At 35.9% G+C, this 23,613-nt stretch overlaps 1 protein-coding gene across 1 annotated transcript; it reads right to left on the bottom strand.

Moving 5' to 3' along the window:
• Positions 1-1,635: 1,635 nt before the first annotated feature.
• On the bottom strand, positions 1,636-10,197 carry LOC129258705 (S-adenosylmethionine-dependent methyltransferase Rv2258c-like). Its single transcript, XM_054896938.2, has 5 exons — positions 9,502-10,197; positions 7,893-8,086; positions 6,170-6,381; positions 5,402-5,524; positions 1,636-2,819 (listed from the first exon to the last, which is right to left on the bottom strand). Exons 1-5 carry the CDS (start codon positions 9,508-9,510, stop codon positions 2,260-2,262), a joined length of 1,098 nt encoding a protein of 365 aa, XP_054752913.1. The 5' UTR covers positions 9,511-10,197; the 3' UTR covers positions 1,636-2,259.
• Positions 10,198-23,613: the final 13,416 nt, after the last annotated feature.

Raw genomic sequence — 23,613 nt, 5'->3', positions numbered from 1 at the left:
CCTTTCTTGCCGGTCTTCCAAAATGGGTTGCATCTCAATAGGAAGGATCGGTCATACACTATCCGTTTAATTTCTCCATTCAACAGGCTGCCACTGTTTGAAGAAAAATAATTACCATAGTTGGTTGGTCCTGGGTTTGGATTCACATCTCCAGACACCAATAGTTGAGACTGAAATAAGAGCTATATAGCGAACAATACTCGGAGAGCAAAGGAGGGACTTACAATGCAGAGGGTTTCCTGACATGGCAGTGCAAAATATACCTCTTCCCCCGTGTAACAAGTTTTTCTTATATATAGACGTAAAACTATAGGCCTACTCCACGAAATTGTTCCTAATTAACCTATTTATTCAGTTTGCACTTGTTAGGAAGAAAACACGTACACTTTGGCCACTGTCCACCATTAGTTTCTCTCTCACGTGCATAACATGATGATGAAACACAAATTTCTTGATCAAGCAAATGCTCAAGAAGCTATGACCAGAGCTTGGCCCTTACCCTTACCCAAATTCTTAAACGCACAAGCAAAGGGTTCACTTTATATGCATACGCTTTTTAGCAATTGCTTAATCGTGAAGCAAATGATAGCAGGAAGTTAGCAATTGCTTGAGCTTACTAGCAAAAGCTTTTGCTTGCAATCTATTGTTCATTTCTATGCATACGGATTCAAGTAAAAGCCAAGCAAAAGCAATCGTTACTTTTTATGCATCTATTTATATTTACTTATTTTGTCTTATGCAAAATGATCATTGGCATACAGATCGGAGGAGGGGTCTCCCCGAAAAAAAGTTTAACGATCTCGAAATAAAAAGATAAAGAAAAAGAAAGAAAGAAAAGCTATGGAAAACGGGTTAAATTTGACCAATTGATGAATATAAAAAAAAAGATTCCCCCACATGTTGTACCTACTCGCACATTTCGGCTCATTACGTCACTGAAAATAATAAATTGTGACATAACGAAACTCGCTCATAGATTTCCCATTCTAATTTTGTAACATACACTTTACAAAAAGTAATTTTGTATTATAACGATTGGCTATTGAAAGGTATTGCAAAATTCAGTGGCGATAACACAGAACCTCGATGCACCCCACTTTCAACTGCTTGGATAAATTTGAACCAACCCAAACAAACTCCTCATCACTCTGACCTTTGCATCCGGTATACCTTTCTTTCTCACCACTCTATCACCTTCCCAGGGACTCTATCACCTTCCCAGGGACTCTATCACCTTCCCAGAGACTCTATCAATTGGCTTCTCTTGATCAATATAACACAACTTCTTTCCCTTTGTTCTGTCATGTCTGTGCTCTTCTCGAAGTCTCATATGAAGCATCTATCACCCCCTGGCATTAAGTAAGACTCTATCCCGTCCATCCTATTTCTAAAATTCTATGTTCTAAACCCATTCCACTATCTTCATTCCATGGTCCACCATCTTCACCCTCGCAGTATGCCACACAGCTCAAAGAAGCACCCTTCACCTTGAGAATTGGGACCACCACGCCCAGTACCCGCTCATCCGGCATCCCTCTATACCCGGCACCCTCTGACACATTTTCATAGTCATGGCAATTCCTATCTTAAGGCTGTCTATTTGTGAATCCAAGAATTGAAACGAGTCTTTGGGCATAGTTTTCAAAGTGTGGCATGTTTTTAATAGCGGATAAACGATGGCTTGAGCTTAATGGATGCGAATATCGAAATGCACGTTGGCCTGTTGGACAGAAACATATAAATTCTAACATCTGACGTAGAACCAACTCAAGATTTTGACTTTTTACCATGGTTAAAGCAACCGTTGGAAAGGAGGAAATGATGGGTTGGTCTAACGTTTAGGTGTAATGAAGAGAGAAAATACGATATGATACAGCGGCCTAATGACCAGCTTATAATTATATTCTTGACACCCTACTCCTAAATTGCCTATCTGCTTCCGTCAGAGATGTCAGACGCGTAATATCTGGATATACTGAAAAGCAGCATTTATATTGTTCCTGGTGACTGTAGGCCTATCTACAAGACATTTGGATATGTAAATCAATCGACTCGGTTATTTATTTATTATTCACTTATTCATTTATTTATTTGTTTATCGAAGATTCCTTTGGCTCTTTGTCCGCTAGAAGCGAGACTTTCATGTTCAAAACCTATAAAGAATTTGGTAATCACTAGTCGGCGGGTTAAGGTATTCGATAATCGAGGCATGCGGTTGCAAAGCCACATTTAATATTCTCCGAAATCACGTGCTTTAAGTCACTTGGGTGAAAGAGAGCACAAAAAGTGTAGCTTTGGTGACTCGGTGATAGATTCGATCTTAAAGCCATGTTCCTTCAAGAACTCAGTTGCGGCTTCTTTTCCCCATGCTGTTCCTAGTCCAAGACTCCCTGGTGTATGGCAGGACACGGGTAGGCAATGGAACAGACTGTAAGTATACAACCCAGCGCCTCCTGGGGAGTCGATGTTGTCTGCCATGTCTGAGCTCGCATTGACTTCAAGAGCTGACATCAGAGCTTCCGAAGTCATCACCCCTTTGACTTCCTCCAATACCAAATCTGGACGTGCCAAGTCATGGAGGACATTGTAAAAGAACACGTAGTCGAAAGTACATGTCCATTCTTCAGGAAGCTTCGCTGCATCCAGGTTGTGATATTCGACGTTCGTCAGGTTCTCATTCTTAGCAAATTCGCGTGCTATCTTCACGTTATCCTCGCCGAAGTCAATGCCAACGAATTGACTGCGAGGGAACTGTCCGGCTAAGATTCGAGTAGCCACACCGCGACCACATCCTACATCCAACATCTTAATGCCCCCACCTGCAGAAAATAACAAAAGCAGGTAAATACTTAACATTTCCTGAGCTATTATCGTTTTAATCATTTGAATTGTAAAAATAAATTGAATCTTTTATTTTTATTTTCATTGAATTGTTTATTTATTTATTATGCGCATGTGAAAATCACACCGCATCCCTTTCCTGGGGGTCACCCTACAACATTGTAAAGGTTCTGTGAGCACGGATAATACTAGAGAGGGTGTAGAAGATCGATTGACCTCGAATTTTCCCATAGTCGATGTCAAGAATTATCCAAGCGAGGTGTTTCTCTAAGTCACTATCTTCCCTTTGAAATCGAATTTTATTTCTTAAAACATAGTCGTCCACACCACTACAAGAAAGAGATTACTTCGAAAATATATCCGTAAAATCAATGTTAGCTATCAGAAACCGACTGTAGTTCCACACCCGCCCCTCACGAACACACACAAAACACAGCTGCCTACAAATTTCCACTAATATATATATTTTTTAATTGTGTAGGCTTTCTTGCAATATACGATATCCATTGTCTGATATCTTTGTTTGGTTTTTGGTTTAGATAATAAAGATTATATAACTCAAACAAACGAAGATTCTTGCCATCTGATTGGTTGAAAGGTGTTCAATATTTGGTCCGTTTTTTTACTGCATGCATTTTGTAATTTTCCATTGCACGGTGACCGTGCATTTTTTATTTTTCCATTGCACGGTACGCGCGCTAGCGCTCCCTCAGTATAATCCTTGTATGTCTACTTATTGTGTATGTGTGTGTGTTCGCGCGCATGAAGTTAGCGCAGATCAAACTGACTGTGCGCACTCGACTCAGATCCATGAAGCAATGCGCGTCACAAACATGAAATTAAAGCAAAGGGCTGATGAGCTGTCGATACATGGTGTTATCCACCGACTAGCAATTATCAGAGAAAAATTAGTTGCTGGAAATAGGCCAACCTAATCTTTATCTGGTTATTCCTTTTTTTACATTTTTAAAAACTTTGTAACTTATATGAGTTATATAAAACAAATAATGAATGTAAATATTTGTGCAATGGAAAGAATATTTACATTCGATGAAAGATTAAAAGTTCCATTCAACTCGGCTAACGCCTCGTTGAATGGAACTTTACATCTTTCATCTCATGAAAATATTCTTCCCATTGCACGCATACACATTCATTATTTGTATACTAATGAATGACTATTGAAAATGTCGGAAAAAAGTTTTATTTTCAAATAATTTTTTTTCACGATCCATTGATTATAATATCCCGATCCCATATTTGCTAACATGTAAGAATGCACAAGCAGTAGAATTGGCGGGGAGGGTCTAGGAGGGGGCTTGCCATACTGGCGATTTCTTTGGCGATGTCTAGGGATTTCTCATCAAGATTAACACGAAATGAATTAATCTTAAAGGGAAACCCAACCCAAACTTGCTTTTACAGGAAAAAGGAAAATCAGATAAGTTGATAGGTGAAAGTTTGAACAATATAGGACAAACAATAAGAAAGAATTTTTAAAAGTTGTGAATATTGGTAATCACTATACCTATGGAGTTTTCAAATTGGCAACAAATGTGATGTCAAAGTGATGTAAGGCAAGGACTACTCTTCCATGTACTCCAGTACATAAAATAACTAAAATTACATTTTTTTTCAAATGTTTTACTTCAAATTATATTTTTCTTTCATGAGGACATAAAACAATATACTACCTAGGCTATATTTAGATTACAGCCCCAGGGGAATGGGTACTTGGGAGAAAACCACAAATCACTGATAATAAAGTACATGGCCTATGGGAAAGTTGTCCTTGCCTCTTGTCATAATTTACTTACCCAGTTGCCAATTTGAAATCTACATAGTCTTAGAGATCTCAAATTTTAAAACAGCCATAACTTTCTTGTTGCTTGTCCGATATCTTTCAAACTTTCACCATTCTGTTTTATTTATTTTTCTCCTTTCAAACACAACATATTGTGGCCAGGGCTGGATTCCCCTTTAAATACTCAGATGTGCCTTTAAAAGCATGTCCAAAGCATAACAGTTGGAGGAAATACTGACATGTTCTATAAATGTTGAAGATATATGTAATTCACCACACTGTAGGCCTATGTGATATGCAGGTGATTTTGAACTACTCTTGATCTCTAGTGATGCTCTCAACTACATTTCTCATACCTCCCGCCACAGTGGCCACACCCTGTTCGACATCCTATCATGGTGTTAACACGGAGCGCTGGGAGAGAATCAGTATCACGATCCAAATTAGATCTTAAAAGAATACTGGGAACACAATTGACAAAATATTTAATGTTGCAGTTTTTGAAAATGTATTTTCGCATTTAGGTATTTGACAAAGCGGTAGATTCTATTAAAATGAGAGTCAAAAGCGGTAGTTGGTGAAAATACTTGACAAGTGGTAGACTACCGCCAGATGCAGTTGAGTTGGCAACTTTGCGATCTAAAATAATGAAACAACCTTGCATTTTAATTCCTGATGATATGAATAAAAGATAATATTCTTACTTCCTTAAAATACTAGAATTACCTTGAATTTGGACGATAAAAGATATCTTACTTAGTTTAGTTTGAAGCGTCGGAATGGATGGAATGAAAACCTGAATGAGTTGTGTCTTGTAGAACCATCCTGATACATCACATTCAAACTCCGTGAACGACTTGGCCTTGGAAAATGGAAGACCTGCAAGATATCAACAACAATGATTAAATTGCATCAAACTTAATATCAATCCGAATGATGATAAATTCCCACATATTCTGTGTTAATTTCTTGCGTTCGAGTTCAGTACATATGGTCGTTCAGTCTGGGATTTTCATGTACGTGCATGATGGTATTGAATTGCTTTAATTGATTGTCAGCCTCAACTGCTAGAGAGACTGGATTTAAAATGTGTACTAGAAATGGCAAACAAGTGAGCCGTGGATATCTGTCCGATGACAATTTATCGGAAGCGATTTCACTACTTGGTGACCTTGATCATGACATTAAACCTATCACATTCCAGTTAAGTGGGAAGGACAACACAGGTTGTAAGATATATTGAAAAGACAATGTAATACTTTTTAGGTGACACTTTGATGTCATTAGCTAAAGTGGTGGATCAGAAGGCCCTAATCTAATCGTCGCATGAAAAAAAAAACCAAGCATAGGCCTACGTTTAGGTAGACTGCATTCTATACTACGTCGGCTCCACTAAAACGAGCTCAAGTCGAATATAACACATAATATTTGACCGTTGAAAGATCGCTCATCATCCAGTCTCCTTCGCCAAGACGTCGTTTTGCTGATATTACGTCATAGAATAGAACTTTGCTGTGAACTTACCAATCGGTCCTTCCTTTTTAACCACTTCCAGCATGTCGTTAAAGACCTCACTGAGGAAAGGTATGCCTTTGGTAGCAAGGACAAGCTGATTCTGAGGGGTCCATTTCTTGAAGGCGTCGACGATTTGAGCAGGTATGTGGAAGCGTTGAGTGGCAGGATCCAGAAGAACGATGCGAGCTCCTGCCATCGCTCCAAGCCATTCACGGACATACCTATGGGGTATTAAATTTCAGAGTTGTAGACTCGAGTCGTGCGACTTGGTTTCAATGCAGTCACGACTCGAAATATTGCTTACTTGCCGTCGACTTAATTGCTAAATGGCCAAATGACTTTAGACTTGACTTGGACTTGCATGGACTTGAGACATACATGATCAACTGAGTTTGGATTGGCCCTGTTCCGGGGGGGGGGGGGGGGGGCAGTCAAATATATTGCTGTACACACGCGTGACCAAAAAAACGCGTTTAACGGGGTGTTTTTTCAGTTTTGGACGCGGTCCGCGCGTGGACTCGTATAAAAACACCGATTTTCAAGAAAAAGGGTGGTTTTGAAAGACTGGTCAATGGTCAATAGCGGGGTCAAACGTATTTAGGGTATGTTTTTTCCCCAAAGCTTTTTTTTAAGACTAGCCAAACGTGTTTAGGGTATGTTTTTTTCCCCAAGCTTTTTCCCCCGAGGTCATATTTTGGCGACATCTTGTTTAGGGGCCAAAATGTGTAAATAAAGCCCGCGAAAATTTGTTTAGGGGGTTATTTTGCACAGAGAAAAACTCGTTTAGGGGGTGTTTGGAAATTTCTTGGTCACGCGTGTGTACAGCAATATATTTGACTGGCCCCCCGGGGCCCTGTTGCCAAAAGACATGGGACTTTTATTGGGAAGTGCAACAATGATTTCAGACTTGAATTTGGACTTGCAACAGATGACTTGAAGTTGAACTGGTACTTGTAACAAATGATTTGGGACTTAGTTTATTTGGACCTGCAAGAAAATAATCTGCACACAACTTTGTCAAATGAGAAGATGATGAATCTAGCTAGATTTCTTTGATCTCATGTTCCAACCTGACATCAATTTAGGCGCGATCATGCAAGCTTGGAACTGCTATATCACAAGCCAAACAATGAATGCTTTCTCATATATCCTTGCCAAAAAGCAAGAATATATATAATTTACCAATCATAAGCCGATTTTTTTTTCAAAAAATATATATATATATAATACATGATTGCAGTCTAGAGAAATGTTGCTTAACTTCCCACACATCATATACATAGAGATCCCCTAACAAGAGGACATAGGATGCATCCACTGCTCAATTAACATAATGGGTGATTAATTAACAAGATCCTGTCACGCGTTTCTGTACTTGACTTTTGACTCAATCGTTCTTCAACTATAGGTGGTGATAATTTATTTTATTTTTATAATATATTTGAACACCGTTGATTTTTTTCATCTCCGTGGTCTGAAGAAAGACTAGACGGATAGGCAGAAAAAAAATAACTAAACGTGATCGGCCGAAGGTCCCGCAGAGTAACCCCTGGGGCCCGTTGCAGAAAGAGTTACAATCGATCGCAACTCTAAAAATCAATCGTAACTTGATTTTCAACCAATCAACAGTGCGCATTTGGGAGTTGCGATTGATTTTTTGACTTGCGTTTAAACGCAACTCTTTCTGCAACGGGCCCTTAATCATGTTAATGACATTGATATTGATTCCTACCTTTCTTTCATACTAGCAGCATCAGCCAATTCTTGTGACGTCATTGGTGTGTGATGATTCTCTACAAGTACATCAAAGAGACCTGATTTAACACCGAAGGCAATCGATAGAGATGTCAATCCATTCTCAATTATTTGACCCAGACGATCTGAAAACTGGTCCACAGATTCCTCTTGCTCTTTTCCCGCCATTTCCTGTTTTTTTAAATAAAATAATGTAAAGAAAAATAAAACACATTTAGATTTAGCTTGGTCGACCTTCAAACTATTCAGGACATAGAACATATTATGCGGGAATAATAATATAGAGTATTAAAGAGAAATTCCAGTAGTTGCAGTAAACACTGATTTCATGAGAAAGTCTGTAAAACCAGGCTTAATTGTCAGTATATCATCGATGATCTAGATCTGGTACAGTTACATAAACTGAACTTTGTGAAATCTTGAAATCTACGCTGAAAAATGTTCAGACTGAACTTCCCCAACACAGATAAGCGCACGTGGGACAGTGTATAATTATTGCTTTGAGCGTCGGGCCCGCCGCTCTACTCGAATCCTGTGCTTATTTGCTGATTTCTCAGCAATTACACAATTTCTTCCAGAATCCTTTGGCACATGCGTTTTATTTATACAAACAGACACTTTGGTGGTCATTTCATTGGATTCTGTAAGAACTCATTTTGATATCGTTACCAAAACTAGCATTTACCTTTAATTTCGCACATAAGACGCTCCAGTACCAGTGGGGGGGGGGGGGATTATTTCCTGTCGGTTTTCTTTTACCTCACCTGGGTCTAATGCAGGGTCGTGCAGGTTGACTGAAGGACATTACGCCATGGCTGAGATTCGAACCCACAACCCATGGTTTCAATGGCACATAGCCTAATGATTTACTCAGGTCTCGAATTCATACCAGTAGATCAACAGCTATAGGCATGATAGGGGTGGAGAATCAGGGTGCAATTAGCTGTTGGTTAGCTGACATGCAGGTTATTCGACACCATGCTTTTCTGTAAGCATATACATGCAGCCAGAATCACGTACTGTACGTGCTAGGCCTTACAATCCAAGAACAAGTTTTCTGATCTGATCTGTGTGAGTGTGCGTACGCTTGCTTGTACGTGGGTAATGTTTCTGTTGGGATCTTTAAATACCTTGTAAATAGTTGGGTGTTTTTTCTCATAGTTATTTTATGTTTGAGTAAAATACCATAGTATGCAAGGGCCCCTGATTACAAGCTGTGCTTCTTTGGGGTCTCAAACCTGTCAAGTTTTTCAGTTCTTTATGTAACCATTTATTCTGTTTGTACTTTGCTCTCCTTTTGACTGGTTTGAATAAATTCAAATCAGTTTAATTTAATGTAATATTAGTGCACTTTGTCAGACCGCGACCAACTTGATGTTATAGAGAACTATCATGCTTCATTATATGGACTGCATCCCGAAACAAACCATGAAAAATGTATCCATCAAAACACCTATAAGCTTATACACACCGGCCTAGGCTTACTCATGCACCCAGTTTCCCCGCCACTTTCATACACACCCACCCCACACACATATAATTAAGAAATTATTGAATAAACATCACTGCAAAATAATTTCACTTACCATATACATGTAGGCCTATTTATGTATCCAATGCCTTCACTGCGATTGTGTCAAAATAAGTAAGCCAGTCTCGGGCAAATCTACATTACCTTCGTACGATATAGTCTACACACGTTAACCATGTACCGCGAAGTGCACATGTCATATTTACTTTAGTTGTTTCCATTTGTCCACACGATTGATTGTGCTATTGATGAGTCCACAGTTCATGATTAGTGCATTTAGTCTCGGTAAATGCAGGAGTTTCAAGAGTTTAAGATGAGGAAGTGGGTTATGATCCTATATCCTTATCGTCTCCTAACCATTCGATTCATAGGGAGAATCATATTGAGAATTAAAACAAAAAAATAGAAGAGAAACTGATGCTGTTAGAGCTACATGATAGGAAACAAAATCTGCTGTTGTATGGAGTCCCGGAAAAGAAAAGTGAAAATGTGTATTCTGCAGTACACAGAGTTATTGCCAAATTCCTTCAGATCCCTATCCCCCGAGGCAGCTAGGAGCTACTTTTCAATGCACATATCGACTTCCGAGCCCGAAGCAAGGAAACCCTGGGAGGGCAACGCCGCCGCCGCACAGTGGGCCAGAATGAACCCAAAGTGCGCCAAAACCCATTATTCACAAATTTGTACGATTAAATTTGGTACGGAGGGGTAATTTCACCCGTAGAATTCAATAAAAGTACTTTCAAATATTGATGACGTCGTTAAAATACTGTTTTCTGATTGGCTGTTAACATTTGAGAAGAAATACATGTTTCTAATTCTACAATAGGTTTCAAATTTTCAGAAACTAGTTTTAGAAAAATTTCAGCAATAATTAAAAATATTAGCAAACAGCAAACACACAAACAGGCAAACAAACAAGAAAAGTCTGTGCTCGGGGTACAAAATTAATAATTCAATTGGTGACTTGAGTATCGCTTAAAGAGGGCGCCCTACCATGAATCCGGAATTGTAAAATTCAAAGTGAAATTGTAAAAAAAATGAAAAGGAGTATTTTCATTCCCTGGGTACAGTGATTAACCACACCTACATAAATTAAAATGGATTGATACCAGAAGTGGACAGTGAAATCTTTAAAATAATGATTCCAGTGATAAATAATAGAGGCCGGGTCCTCTGCAGGTTAATTAGTACAAGGCCCTACAAGGCCTACCTATTACACCAAGAACGGCGTATACAAAGTTATTCCGAATCAGAATCTCTCTCTCTATCTCACCAACTATTATGTATTTGGTGAGAGGATCTTTTAGCATACTTTGAACATCAGGAGGAAGAGGCTGTGATTGTTGTACTCTTAAAAACTTGCTACTAATCACAATGTCACCTGTTACCATTAGTCTGTGGAAAACATATAAAGTCAATGAGAGTCATAAACCAAACAATCCTTGAAATGATAATATACACTTCCTTCCTGATCGATACTAACGATTATAGCAAATTTAGAATGAGCCAAGAGATAAACGAATTCATACGTGTATGTGAAGTTACAAACCCTTTTGGGGGGATAAATACTAATAATGATAATGCAACTTATACATGTAATAGAGCCCATGTATATCCCATCTCTGTCCTATACACATTTCATATTTTGTCAGAAAACTGCGTGAGACCTATCACATCCCTAGTCATGTGTGTTATAGCGATATAGAGTAGCCCCTACTTGGTTTATGAACAACAAAACAAATATATATAATCTACCCGGGAATCTTACCTTAAGAATTAATCTTCTCAGGATGACAACATATCAGATATGGAACACGGGATGGAACAGTTTGGCATAAAAATGAAGTTGTGTTACATGTATTATCATACAGTTAGTGGAATTGGAAATGAAAGCTTGCCTTTACGGATGTTTAACGAAAATATTTCAAAGGCAGACACCAGTCACAAGAGCCAGACACCCCCCCCCCCCCCCTATCTCTCTCTCCCAGCACGCGACGGGGAGTTTGTTTAGTCACCCGCAACGTTCGGCACGCGCATAATGGGACACTATCTTGGAACGATTTTTGTGATAAATACGGCGAACATGTGGTTGAAAAATTGGTTATATCTCCAGAAAATGCACGTATATGCAGCTAAATTTGGTATCAATGTAAAGCATAAACTATAACAGAGACCGTCATGGTATTTACAGCGCAGCAATCGGCAGCAATTTGTAAAAGAAATGCTCATGAAAAAAAAAAGTTGCTAAAACCCCCCATTGTGAAATGGTTTCGTCCAAAATTGCCTCTGAAGGGATTATCATTTTATCTTGAAAATATTTGATCACTTAAAACAATCATTCATCAAGGAGCACCGTGAATTAGAAATAAATTAAGCAATCCGTTTTGTTAAAACAGTGAAATATCTAAAACGTGTCATTTACACATGCGGTAGCCGTAAAGAGTCATTTCCCGGTAATATTGAATAAAAATGGGCAACTAAAAATCAATTTAATGGAGAAATATTGTATGGAGGCATTCTACAGGTTCTTATCTTTGCTTAGAACATGAAAAAAACAAAATTTGTTCCATGACCAAAAATTAGTTTTGGCGCACTTTTGCTCTCTCCTGGCCCACTGTGCGCCGCCACGCCCTATTATTGTTCGATTCGCCTGTATGGAAGACCGCAATCGACTGCTTGAATCCTTCGAGAAACCCAACCGTCAACGTCCTGCTAATTCCGCTCATCCAGATCAACATACCTCCCAGCAACCGCAGCAGACACCTGAGAATTGCTACGATCGCGTTACGATTCGTACGGATCTCCCAACGGATATGAAACGTGAACGTGGACGTTTAGCTTCAATCGCCTACAAGATTAGGAAAGAATTCAGCTTTCTACGAGAATTCGCGTCAACGGAATCAACCTATATGACCCGCAAGAAAGCGTCAAATGGTTCGCCCCAATCACCATGGAGCAACTGGGACGAGTGATGCAGTCTGTAATGCTTATAATCTTTGTTGATTTTGATCCACATGAAAGTGATGAATCTATTTTAACATTTCTTGTGGATCTGAGTGTCTACGTTTTTCGTCAGTGATGCAATAAAATTCCTGAAAAAAAGTATTTTCAACCAGAATATTTACTGTCTCAATTATATTTTGTGTTGCATCCAAATTGAATGATGTTTGGTTAAAGGTTTACGTTTGATATCAGCCAATAAACATCAAGTAATCATAACTCGTCTTTGAACCTTTAACTTCAGAGAGAAATGATAAAATCAATTTGTTTTTTTCTAAGCAACGCTTATTTGCCATGCCTAAAACTTAAGGTGCCTTGAGCTATATCAACAGTCCATAGAGTAAGACAACTACATTGCATTAACAAAATTTGTTTTTCTTTTTTGTCATGATAGTCATGTTAATGATAATGATTATCTTCCATAATATATCAAAATGCCCTTTTATTTTTCATTAAAAACATACTCTTTAGAAACATGCACTGACTGATTTCAGGTATATCATTGTTTTCAATGCTAAACATGATTAGTATTGCCACTTGTCTCCTTAAGCATGTTAAGCATGTTTGGTATTTTTATCTTTGAAAAGCATTTTCTTTTCATAATACCATAACCAAATACTGAGTAGTGTGTTGTGATATTTATCGCAGACATATTTTGTATTTCGCAAGCATTCTTCTTTCACAAGGTTTTTGACAACTCAAAATATTGCATAAAAACTAGATAACTTGGAAAGTGACCATAATACATCCATCTAAAAACAAATATTTTGTAATAAGATTTTTCCACTGGCATGCCTAAATAATAGTAAATTGGTTCTTACTATACCATAAACATGTTTACTTAAAATTTGAAATATGTAACACAGAATTATTACTTGTTTTATTCTTTAGAATAAAGCAAATGATATTGCACTTGAGGAATTATCAGTTGACATGATCTCGTTTGACCTGATGTTTCAATAGTATGCATATGCAGATGTCACAAAACCTTTATCATTGATGATTAGATTTCTGGCTTATATCAGTATTGTTCACATTTATTCGATTGTCTCTAAAACGTCTCTATACAGAAATAGTATATACTCCGAATGTGCATTTTGTTTTCCCGGCATTAAGCTTCCACCAATTATCTTACCAAGATTATGGTAGTGCAGTTTAAGGTAAGTATTATCCAGTATGGTAGCTTCAAATCATTTTCATTTGAGCTGTATTAGCACAACATACTTACCTGTTTATTGGTCTTAAATACTTTTTACAATCAAATAATAGCTTTTTTCATTGGCATCGATCAGTGTTGTCTGGTCATCGCAGTATTTTTCCCGCTGAATTTTAATTAATGCACATGCCGAATTCCTGCATACATTAACTGATAATGAACATGGATAATGAAACTTTTCGTACTTGTGATCGGTTCTTCTTTTTTATTTATTTTAAACATCTTTCTTTGTTATACAACTTGTGCAGATCCTTTACATCTGCCATTTGTGTTATACGTATTCGTAATACATATTAAATGCACCGTGTGTTGCTGGGTTGAGTGGATCTTAATGTTTGCCTGACCTATATAGTGTTTGAGCCCGCGTTTGCATTTGGACCGTTTGGATTTTGAAAGGGTTTTATCGGTTGAGTGGATGATCATTGATCAAACTTGTAAAAAAAGAAAAGAAAAGAAAATTAACACATTGCGAAAGTGGTTAATTGAAATTCCTATTGCTGAAGTTTTTATTTTTTTAAAGCACATGTGCCTTCAAATGTAAAATCGTTTCTATGGATAAATTTCATTCATACTACTGACCTGGTAAACATATCTGGCCCAGTCTACTCTTAGTAAACCTAATTTTATCTTGATGTGAATAAACTATTAGTAAAGCAGTTATGTCACGCTGATTTGTTTTGACTCAATTTTCTTCTTTTTCAACGATTAGAATCGAGATGTATTTTAACAGCTTAGTCAGATATACAGTTCTTAATTCGGTTAAACACAAATGCCGTCAAACTATTATTTTTTTCAATCGTTTATTCTCAACAATGATTTTTTGTATATGCAATGATTATCATTGATCCATTGTCATAATAACTGAGTAGCGCATGTCTTCTTATGAATACAAAATGCTTACTTCGATCATATTCCTGAATCTAATCATTTTTATACAGTCGTGTTTATCCCACATATCAAAATACTTGCCATGATTAAATGTTGGATTATTCTGGCACTCGTTCATTACAAAATGATTGTTTCTTTCTATGAGATCACAGTGTACGTATTGTAAGTAACACTTCTATATTTTCTGTGCGGATAGCCTTATGTGTGTTTTTTTTTTTTTTTGGGGGGGGGGGGGTTGGCGTGAATGTCTTTGGCTTTTGATTTTGATTTACGTTCATGTACGCGTAAACTTATTATCTATTTTAATGAAGAATACATCCTCAACCTGTTTGTATGTTTATCCTTTTTCGTTTGTCCTTAGTGGTGCGAATGAAATATCTTCCAAGTTATCTAAATTAGGGTTGTTTTATCAGTATAGTAGTATTTGCTACTTTGTAGAAAATATTGCCATTTTTTTCCTCATTAGAATGAATTTGTTACAAGTATATCCGATGATTTATACCTCTATTCTATCAAAATTCCTCAATATACAAGTTCTTGTTATTAGCTCTAATGCTGATTATTTTCTCGTATGATGTTCCAGCCTTTAGATTGCCCTACGTTAGTTGTGCCATCAGAGACTCTGTGTTTGTATCTCTTTTCTTATTCATCTTCATCTTCATCATCATCATCATCATCATCGTGTGTTCATTTCTCCAATCGTTTCTTGTTCCTTATCACCACTTTCTTCCATTTGCATTTGTTATCCATCTTCTCGTCTCCAATCTTACTTCATGTGGACGTTGTTCATTCCCCATATCTTCTATATCTTGCTGATAGCGCCATTTTAGACATGATTTATTTTAATCGCCAAATATCTGTAATGAGAAAATACTTTTTAATCTATGACGATGTCTGATTCGTTTGATAGACAATCATTGCCTTTCCATAGGCTTAGTGATGACGATTTCTTCGAGTTACAACGACCTATTCAATTTAATGATGCCTCTCTTACCTCTAATAATTTATACGACAATCTTATCAGAGATAGCATGAACTCTTCATCTGTAAACTTGGAGTTTGATTTTGATTTTGATGACCCAGCCCAACGAGGAATTACTAATTACTTAACCGTCAATCAGTTTTCCAGTGTCTTGAAAGAATTTGAATTGAATACATTTTCCTTACTTCACCTAAATATCAGAAGTTTTATTCGACATTTTGATGACCTTCTTTCACTTATATATAGATAAGCCCATGTCAAACCCACTTTCTCTGATCGGCCTTACGGAAACTTGGTTAAATCACGATTTAAATCACCCATTTCATATAAAGGACTATGAGTTCATCAATAAAAATAGAAAAAATAAAGTTGGTGGTGGTGTTGCTCTCTACGTTCGCAAATCACTTAACTATACTATTTTGAATGAAATTTCTGTTTGCAACAACATCATTGAATCCCTCTTCATTGAAATTATGATTCCTGGAAATAAGAATATCATCGCCGGTGTTATATATAGATCCCCTAGCTCTAGTACTCAAGAATTGTTACAATATTTTCGAGATTTATTAAGAGATATTAATTTTGACAATAAAGATTTTTTTCTGATGGGAGATTTTAATATAGACTTATTGATTTAGATTTAGATTTAGATTTTATTTCCGTTCAACAATTTTTTTCAAAATATAATCAAAGTAACAATACATATTCAATATAATCGATAATACAGACAAATCAATGAAATTTCGTAACAAATGTTGAATATCAATTAAACAAAACTACAATTTGTTGCAGTAATATTATCAATGAAAAGAAACAAGAAGTGAAGGAGGGACTTGCCAATAAAAGCAAAAGCTTGTAGAGAAGGCAAGCCCCTAAACTTAGTTTCAATACTAATTATAAACAAACTATATACAACTCTATACAAAATTCGAGACGAACACAGAAGTCAAACTTAAAACAAGTAATCCACAAATATCAAAATAAAACGAATAAGCGACAACAAAAATAAGAGAAAGTAATTCAAATAATAATAATTACAGTGGTAACACAAAAAAAAGTACTTACAAAATCATAATAGGGAGGGAAAAGTGGCAAAGGAAAGAAAGAGGGAGATAAGGGAGGTGCAAATAAAAAGTGCAAATGAAAAGAGGAAAATGGCAGGTGCACAGGTCGTAATGTATTGTATCATGTTGTAGTGTTGTTGTTGTTTTTTTATAAGTAAAGTTTGACAAATTTATTGGCAGTCAAAGGTTAAGTTATTATGTAGTTTTAGTTTAGGTTATGTGTTAGCTTGACTTGTTGGTGTGGAGTATTGACAAACGAGCATCTTTTTAATTTTGCGTTTAAAAATATTAAGGTTTGTAGATTCTTTAAAGTCGTTGGGCAGGGAATTCCAATACACAGGTCCAAAAAAGATAAAAGAGTTTTTCGCTAATATAGTACGGGTAGGGGGTAGGTGATAACAATTACGTTGTCTCGTTGGGTAATGGTGTATAGAGGAGTTTTTACAGAACATATTTGAAAAAATTATTGGGAGATCATCTTTGTTTAGTTTATACATAAATTGGGCGAGTTGGAAAAGATATAAATCACTCACTTTAAGAATATTATTTTGGAAGAATAGTATATCTGTGTGTGATCTGAATTGGGTTTGAAAAATTATTCTAAGAGCTTTCTTCTGCAGCAACAGTATTCTTTGTAATTGTGTTTGGATCGCACAACCCCATGCCAAATTGCCATAATTAATGTGTGGTAATATTAATGTTTGATACAGTGTAAGTAAAGTGTGAGATGGGAGAAAATATTTGAGTTTGTTGATAATTCCGATGTTTCTTGAAATTGTTTTGCATGTATTATTGATGTGTGGTTTCCATGATAGCTTATTATCAATAGTAACCCCCAAAAATCTTGTCTCTGAAACATGTTCAAGAACAGTATTATCAAAAATTATGTTATCAGGTATTGTATTTATTCTGTTACTAAAAAGCATAAAATTCGTCTTTTGTAAGTTGAGTGATAGTTTATTCGCCTTAATCCAGTCAGTGACATGTATAAGTTCTGAGTTTACAATTCTTACAAGTTGGTTTACGTTATCATGAGAAAAGAAAATGTTCGAATCGTCAGCAAACAATACAAATGTTAGTAAATTTGAACTTTTTTTAATGTCATTAATATATGTAATAAAGAGAAGAGGACCAAGTAAACTACCCTGTGGTACTCCACATGTAATAGGAAGAGTAGAAGAAACAACGTTGTTGACTGGCACAAATTGAGACCTGTCTGTTAGGTAGCTCTTGAACCACTCCAAGGCCTTCCCCCTGATACCATAAAAAGAAAGTTTATGAAGAAGTATATCGTGGTTGATGGTATCGAAGGCCTTGGAGAAGTCCAGGAAAATACCAACAGTATGACAACCTTTATCTATGGAAGAAGTAATTTTATTAATAAAAGTCAAAATTGAATGCGAGGTGCTATGATTTTCGCGGAAACCAAATTGCGAGTTAGAAAAAGTATTGAATTTATTAAAGAACGTAATTGTACGAGTATGTATAAGTTTTTCGAGAATTTTATATAACGAAGTGAGCAATGAAATAGGACGGTAATTAGAAACAAGTTGATTATCACCTTTTTTGTAAAGGGGGATGACTTTGGCTATTTTCATTAGGTTAGGTACCTTCCCTGTGTTCATAGAAACATTAAATATGTGGACCAGAGGATCGACGATAGTTAAAATAATTTTCTTAAGTAGGAAGTTAGGAATACCATCGAAACCTGGGCTCTTCTTGGTCTGTAGATTATTAACAATATTAATAATTTCTCTTGTGTTCGTAGGATTAAAAAATATAGAGTTTGGATTTGGGTTGTCAAGAAAACTGTTGAAAGATTTATGAGTTTGAGGGACTTTGCTTGCCAGATTGTTGCCAATGTTTGAAAAATATGAATTAAATTATTGTGCTATTGAGATGTTGTCGTCGGTAGTTGTATTGTTTACTTTTATTTTTGTTATAGAAGTACTTTTTTTGTTTTTATTTAATGCTCCATTAATGATTTTCCATGTGTTCCTCATATCGTTTTTTAACAAATTGAGTTGGGAGGTATAATATTCTCTTTTTGCAATGCGTAATAAAGTAGTGAGTGTGTTTTTGTATGAAGTATATTTAAAGCGAGATTCGTTACTTTGTTTAGTTATGTATTTATAGTAAAGGTTGTTCTTTCGGTTGATTGATCTCAAAAGTGATTTAGTAATCCAAGGGTGGAGTGGAACCTTTTTATAATTTGATTTTCTGTTAGTGGTAAAAGGAACGTGAGTATCTAGAGAAGAGTTTAATTTGGAAATGAAAAAGTTATATGCGCCATCAACGTCTGTGGATTAAAAAACAGTTGACCAGTCTGTTGTATTTAAATTATTAATTAGATTGTTTATGTTGTCATCAGTTATCTTTCGAAATGGAGTATTGAATGCTTCTTTCATGATAATTTTATTTGTAGATAATTTAGCAAAAATTGGAAAGTGATCAGTAATGTCACTAAGGATAATACCGGCTTTGGGAATTTGTTGAGTTATATTACTAAAAATATTATCAATTAAAGTGGCCGAGTTATCTGTCACTCTTGTCGGTTTAGTGATAAGCGGTAAAAAAGAATATGAAAGAAACATTTCAAGAAACTCATGTGAGGTGCTGTTTGAATTACAATCTAATAAGTTAATATTAAAGTCACCCATAAAAAAGCAATCTTTATTTTTCAAAACAGGATTTGATAAAATTTCATAAAGAGATTCTAAAAAAGTATTAACATTAGATTGAGGGGGTCTATAAAAAACACCAAGTACTAAGTTTTTACCTTTGGGGTTTGTGACTTCAACAAATAAGGTTTCTAGAACGTCGTTTGATATGGTCATGTTAGCTATAAGAGTATGGTCGTATTGTTGCGGTATGTAAAGAGCTACACCACCCCCAGGTCTTAGCGTTCTATTGTTAACAATCAAATCAAAATCAGGGAGTGTGAAGAGGGAACATGGATTATCAGAGAACCATGTTTCGGTTAAACCAATAAATGATGATTTCGGAAACCGGTTTTTATCTAGAAATAGTCTAAGTTTATCAAAGTTTTTACTGGCACTTCTGATATTAAAATGGAGAAGAAAAAAACTTTCGCCAGTGTTATCTGATGTAATGTATGATTTGAAATGTTGTTCTGTGAAATAATGTGATGTAGTGAGCTGTCCGAAGTGATCATTTGCATCCAAATTGTAATTAAGATCGGACGTATTATTGTCCATAAAATTCTGTATGTGTGCATCATAGTTGGAGTTATCATGATTATCTAGTGTGCGAGTAACGCAATGTTGCGCCGAGAGAGACAACAAGTCATCGTTATTTAAAGAGCTAAATGGAAACCTAGAAAAATCCGTCATTAGCAGGGGAGATGGTGGTTAAATGAAACCTAAAGGAAACAATACACTGTGCTACGTGCCTGTTCCCGAGTATGTGTAGAAGAGGAGAAGAAAAAAATGTGTGTCAGTGAAAAGGCAATAAAAGAGGAGTAAAAGAAGAAAGAACAAAAATAAAGCAGGGGAATTGAAAACTAGTGTAGGATATATAATGACCCTGTGCAGTGCAAAGTTTGGAGGGAGGGGGGTTGGAAATAAAGGTGATGAAAAACAGGACAAAAATGAAAACAAAGCAAACTTGACTGATCCTTAGTGAATAACTTAAAATAGGCCAAATGTAAACAAACAAGCAACCATGAACTCAACAATGTTTCTCAAGAATTTCTTGAGTTGATTTTATCGGCCTCTTGTCTGCCACTAGTTTCCAAACCAACGCGCGTTTCATATACATCTGCTACTTTAATTGATAATATATTTTCAAATGTAATTCCACATCCTGATTCTTATATAATAATTTCGGACATTACTGATCACTACCCTATTGCAATGCACTATCCACTGGGACAACCTATAAACACCAATAGTTCCTCACTATTCAGACATAAAGTTAACGCCGAAAGATTGGCACGTCTTGGTATTAATTTGGAAAATTATGATTGGTCGAGTGTTTATATAAATGAAAACATTAATAATTCATGTGAAGATTTTTCCCAAATATTAAGCAATCAGCTGGACATTGTTATGCCGAAACAAAAGATCAAAACAAATTATAAAAAAACACCAAAACTTCCTTGGATTTCAAAATCTTTTCTACGCTCAATAAATCGGAAAAATAATTTTTTTCATAAATACAAATTAAAAGGTACTGAAAAATCAAAATTAAAGTATACGTCCTATAAAAACACGTTAATCAATATCATTCGTTTAGAAAAAAGAAAATATTTTATAAATCGTTTGGAAATGTTCAAATACGATACCCAAAACACATGGCAAATCATCAAACAGGCGATGAACCTAACTAAAGGAGTTTCTGAAATAAATAGAATCAGGAATAATAATGAAATTTTTGAAGATCCAAAATATATAGCGAATATTTTCAATAATTACTTTTCCTCAATTGGTAACGATCTGGCTAAAAATATTCCCCCTTCTAATAGGTGTTTTACTGACTTTTTCGGTCCTGCTAATCCAAGTTCTATTTTCTTTTTTCCTACGAATAGACAAGAAGTCACAAACATTGTTTCCAACTTACAAAATAAAAAAAGTTCCGGCTTTGACGGAATCAGTAACGTTATTTTAAAGGCCATTATTCCTTACATTGTAGATCCATTGGTCCATATCTTTAATTTATCACTGCTGCATGGTGAATTTCCTAATTCCATGAAACTTGCTAAAATCATACCATTATTTAAGAAGGGTGACACACTTGAAGTAGGTAACTATCGGCCAATCTCGTTATTGTCTTCTTTTTCCAAAATTTTAGAAAAAATAGTGTTCACTCGAATGATAACTTTCTTGAAAAAAAATAATATCTTTTCAAACTTCCAATTTGGTTTTAGGGAAAAACATAGTACTGTTCACGCTTTAATGACTTTTGTAGAAAAGGTTGCCCATTCAATTGACTCTTCTTCTCACACAGTTGGTATATTCCTGGACTTCTCCAAGGCCTTCGATACGATAAATCATGACATTTTACTTTATAAACTCAATCATATCGGTGTCCGTGGAAAGGCCTTGGATTGGTTCAGGAGTTACCTCTCTAACAGAAAACAATTTATTTATTTAAATGAGCAAGAATCTGATTTTAGAAATATTACTTGTGGTGTTCCACAAGGGAGTCTTTTAGGCCCTTTGTTGTTTATTTTTTATATAAATGATTTTCATAAATCGTCCAATTCACTATCATTCATTTTATTTGCAGATGACACTAACTTATTTTTTTCACACAGAGATCCAAATGTTCTTGTTGATGTCGTCAATGCAGAGTTGCGAAATGTTTTAGAATGGATAAGAACCAATAAACTGTCATTCAATCTTTTGAAGACGAATTAACATATTATTTAGTAACTCCTTAGCTTCATTACCGACTCAAATTATGTTTGACAATACCCCACTTAAGCAGGTTTCTCATGCAAAATTTTTAGGTGTTTTGGTTGATAGCAAGCTCTCCTGGAAATTACATATCGAAAATATTTGCAAAATAATCTCTCGAAATATTGGTATCATTAACAGACTAAATCACATCTTCCACAACCGTCTTTGCTTATTCTTTATTATTCTCTTGTTTTACCCTACCTAAATTACGGACTTTTGCTTTGGGGAAACACTCATCAAACTCTGTTAGAAAAAAATATATTGTTACAAAAAAAAGTAATTCGTATAATCTGCAATGCTCCGTTTCGTGCCCACTCGGATCCACTTTTCCATGAACATAATATTCTCAAAGTAAACGATCTCTACTTGTTTCATCTTGGAGAATTTATGTATAAATTCAATTCAGGTGCCCTTCCCTTAGTTTTTCATGACATGTTTATAAAAAATCAAACTATTCATAAATATCCCACTAGACAGTATGAAGAATTTCATTTACCTTTACTAAAAACACATTCAGCACAAAATACCTTCATTTTTGAAGGTCCTAAATTTTGGAATACTTTGTGCGTAGATTTGAAAAAGTCCCCTTCACTCGCAGTGTGATGAAGCAACCTCGTTGAAATAAGAACTCACGAGACGATCATGTACATTTACTATGTACAAATGAGTATTTATTTAGGTTCTTCAAAACTTCACAAAGTTCCAAGTTACAATCTTTGATAAGAGAGTGACCGTATGTACACTCAATGAGTTAGGACGGCGTTCTGTCGTTGGTTGAAGACTAACTGACTACTCTCCCCCAATTTCCCATATCTATACCTAGATTTATTCAAATGAATCTCTTGCCACTCCTGGCAACAATATGATACGAAGCATAACATTATAAGGTGAAAGCCCTCCCCTTGGAAACTGGAATTGACCAATCGAATATTTACATCTCAGAAAGTTTCAAGCATCCCAACCCAAGGATGCTGACAGGACTTTCTTCCTCTAAAAGCAGCTGACCAGTAAACAACATGATTAAATGGATGAGATGGGAACATGTGCAACATGGACCGAGCCATGGTCAGAGACTGGTCAGAACATAACATGAAATATCAGCATGGACTTATAATTGTGACAGGTAGGATAGACCTGGGACCTGTCCATTTGAAAACAACAGGTGTCATGTTCTACTACCCAAGTCACATGTGAAAGTTAACCCCTCATAACACAAGTGACACGCATTGTCACACGCAGTCTTCAAAAGAAAACTTAAGACATTTTTATTAGCTACGTATAAAACCTAGCTCTCCTTGTTGTACTTAGATTGTCCCTTTTTTGTCAATATTATCACTATTATCATGATTATTTTTGTTATTAGTATCATGATTACTATTATTATTGTGATTATCAATATCATTAACATTATTATTATCTCTATTATTACTGTCCTTGTTATTATTGTTGGTATTCGAAGAACTCGTCACATCTTCTCAACCAGGCAGAAACTTTGATCCGTTTCCTTTGCGCGTTTACTTCATACTCGTTATACATCACCTGTGAAACATTTTCTTATTTTAGTCCACATGCAGATATGTTCTCCTCATAC

This window comes from Lytechinus pictus, chromosome 4 (assembly GCF_037042905.1).
Source record: "Lytechinus pictus isolate F3 Inbred chromosome 4, Lp3.0, whole genome shotgun sequence".
NCBI classification, from domain to species: Eukaryota; Metazoa; Echinodermata; class Echinoidea; order Temnopleuroida; family Toxopneustidae; genus Lytechinus; species Lytechinus pictus.
Note: the sequence above shows the minus strand (reverse complement) of the source record. Positions and strands in the feature narration are given on the sequence as shown.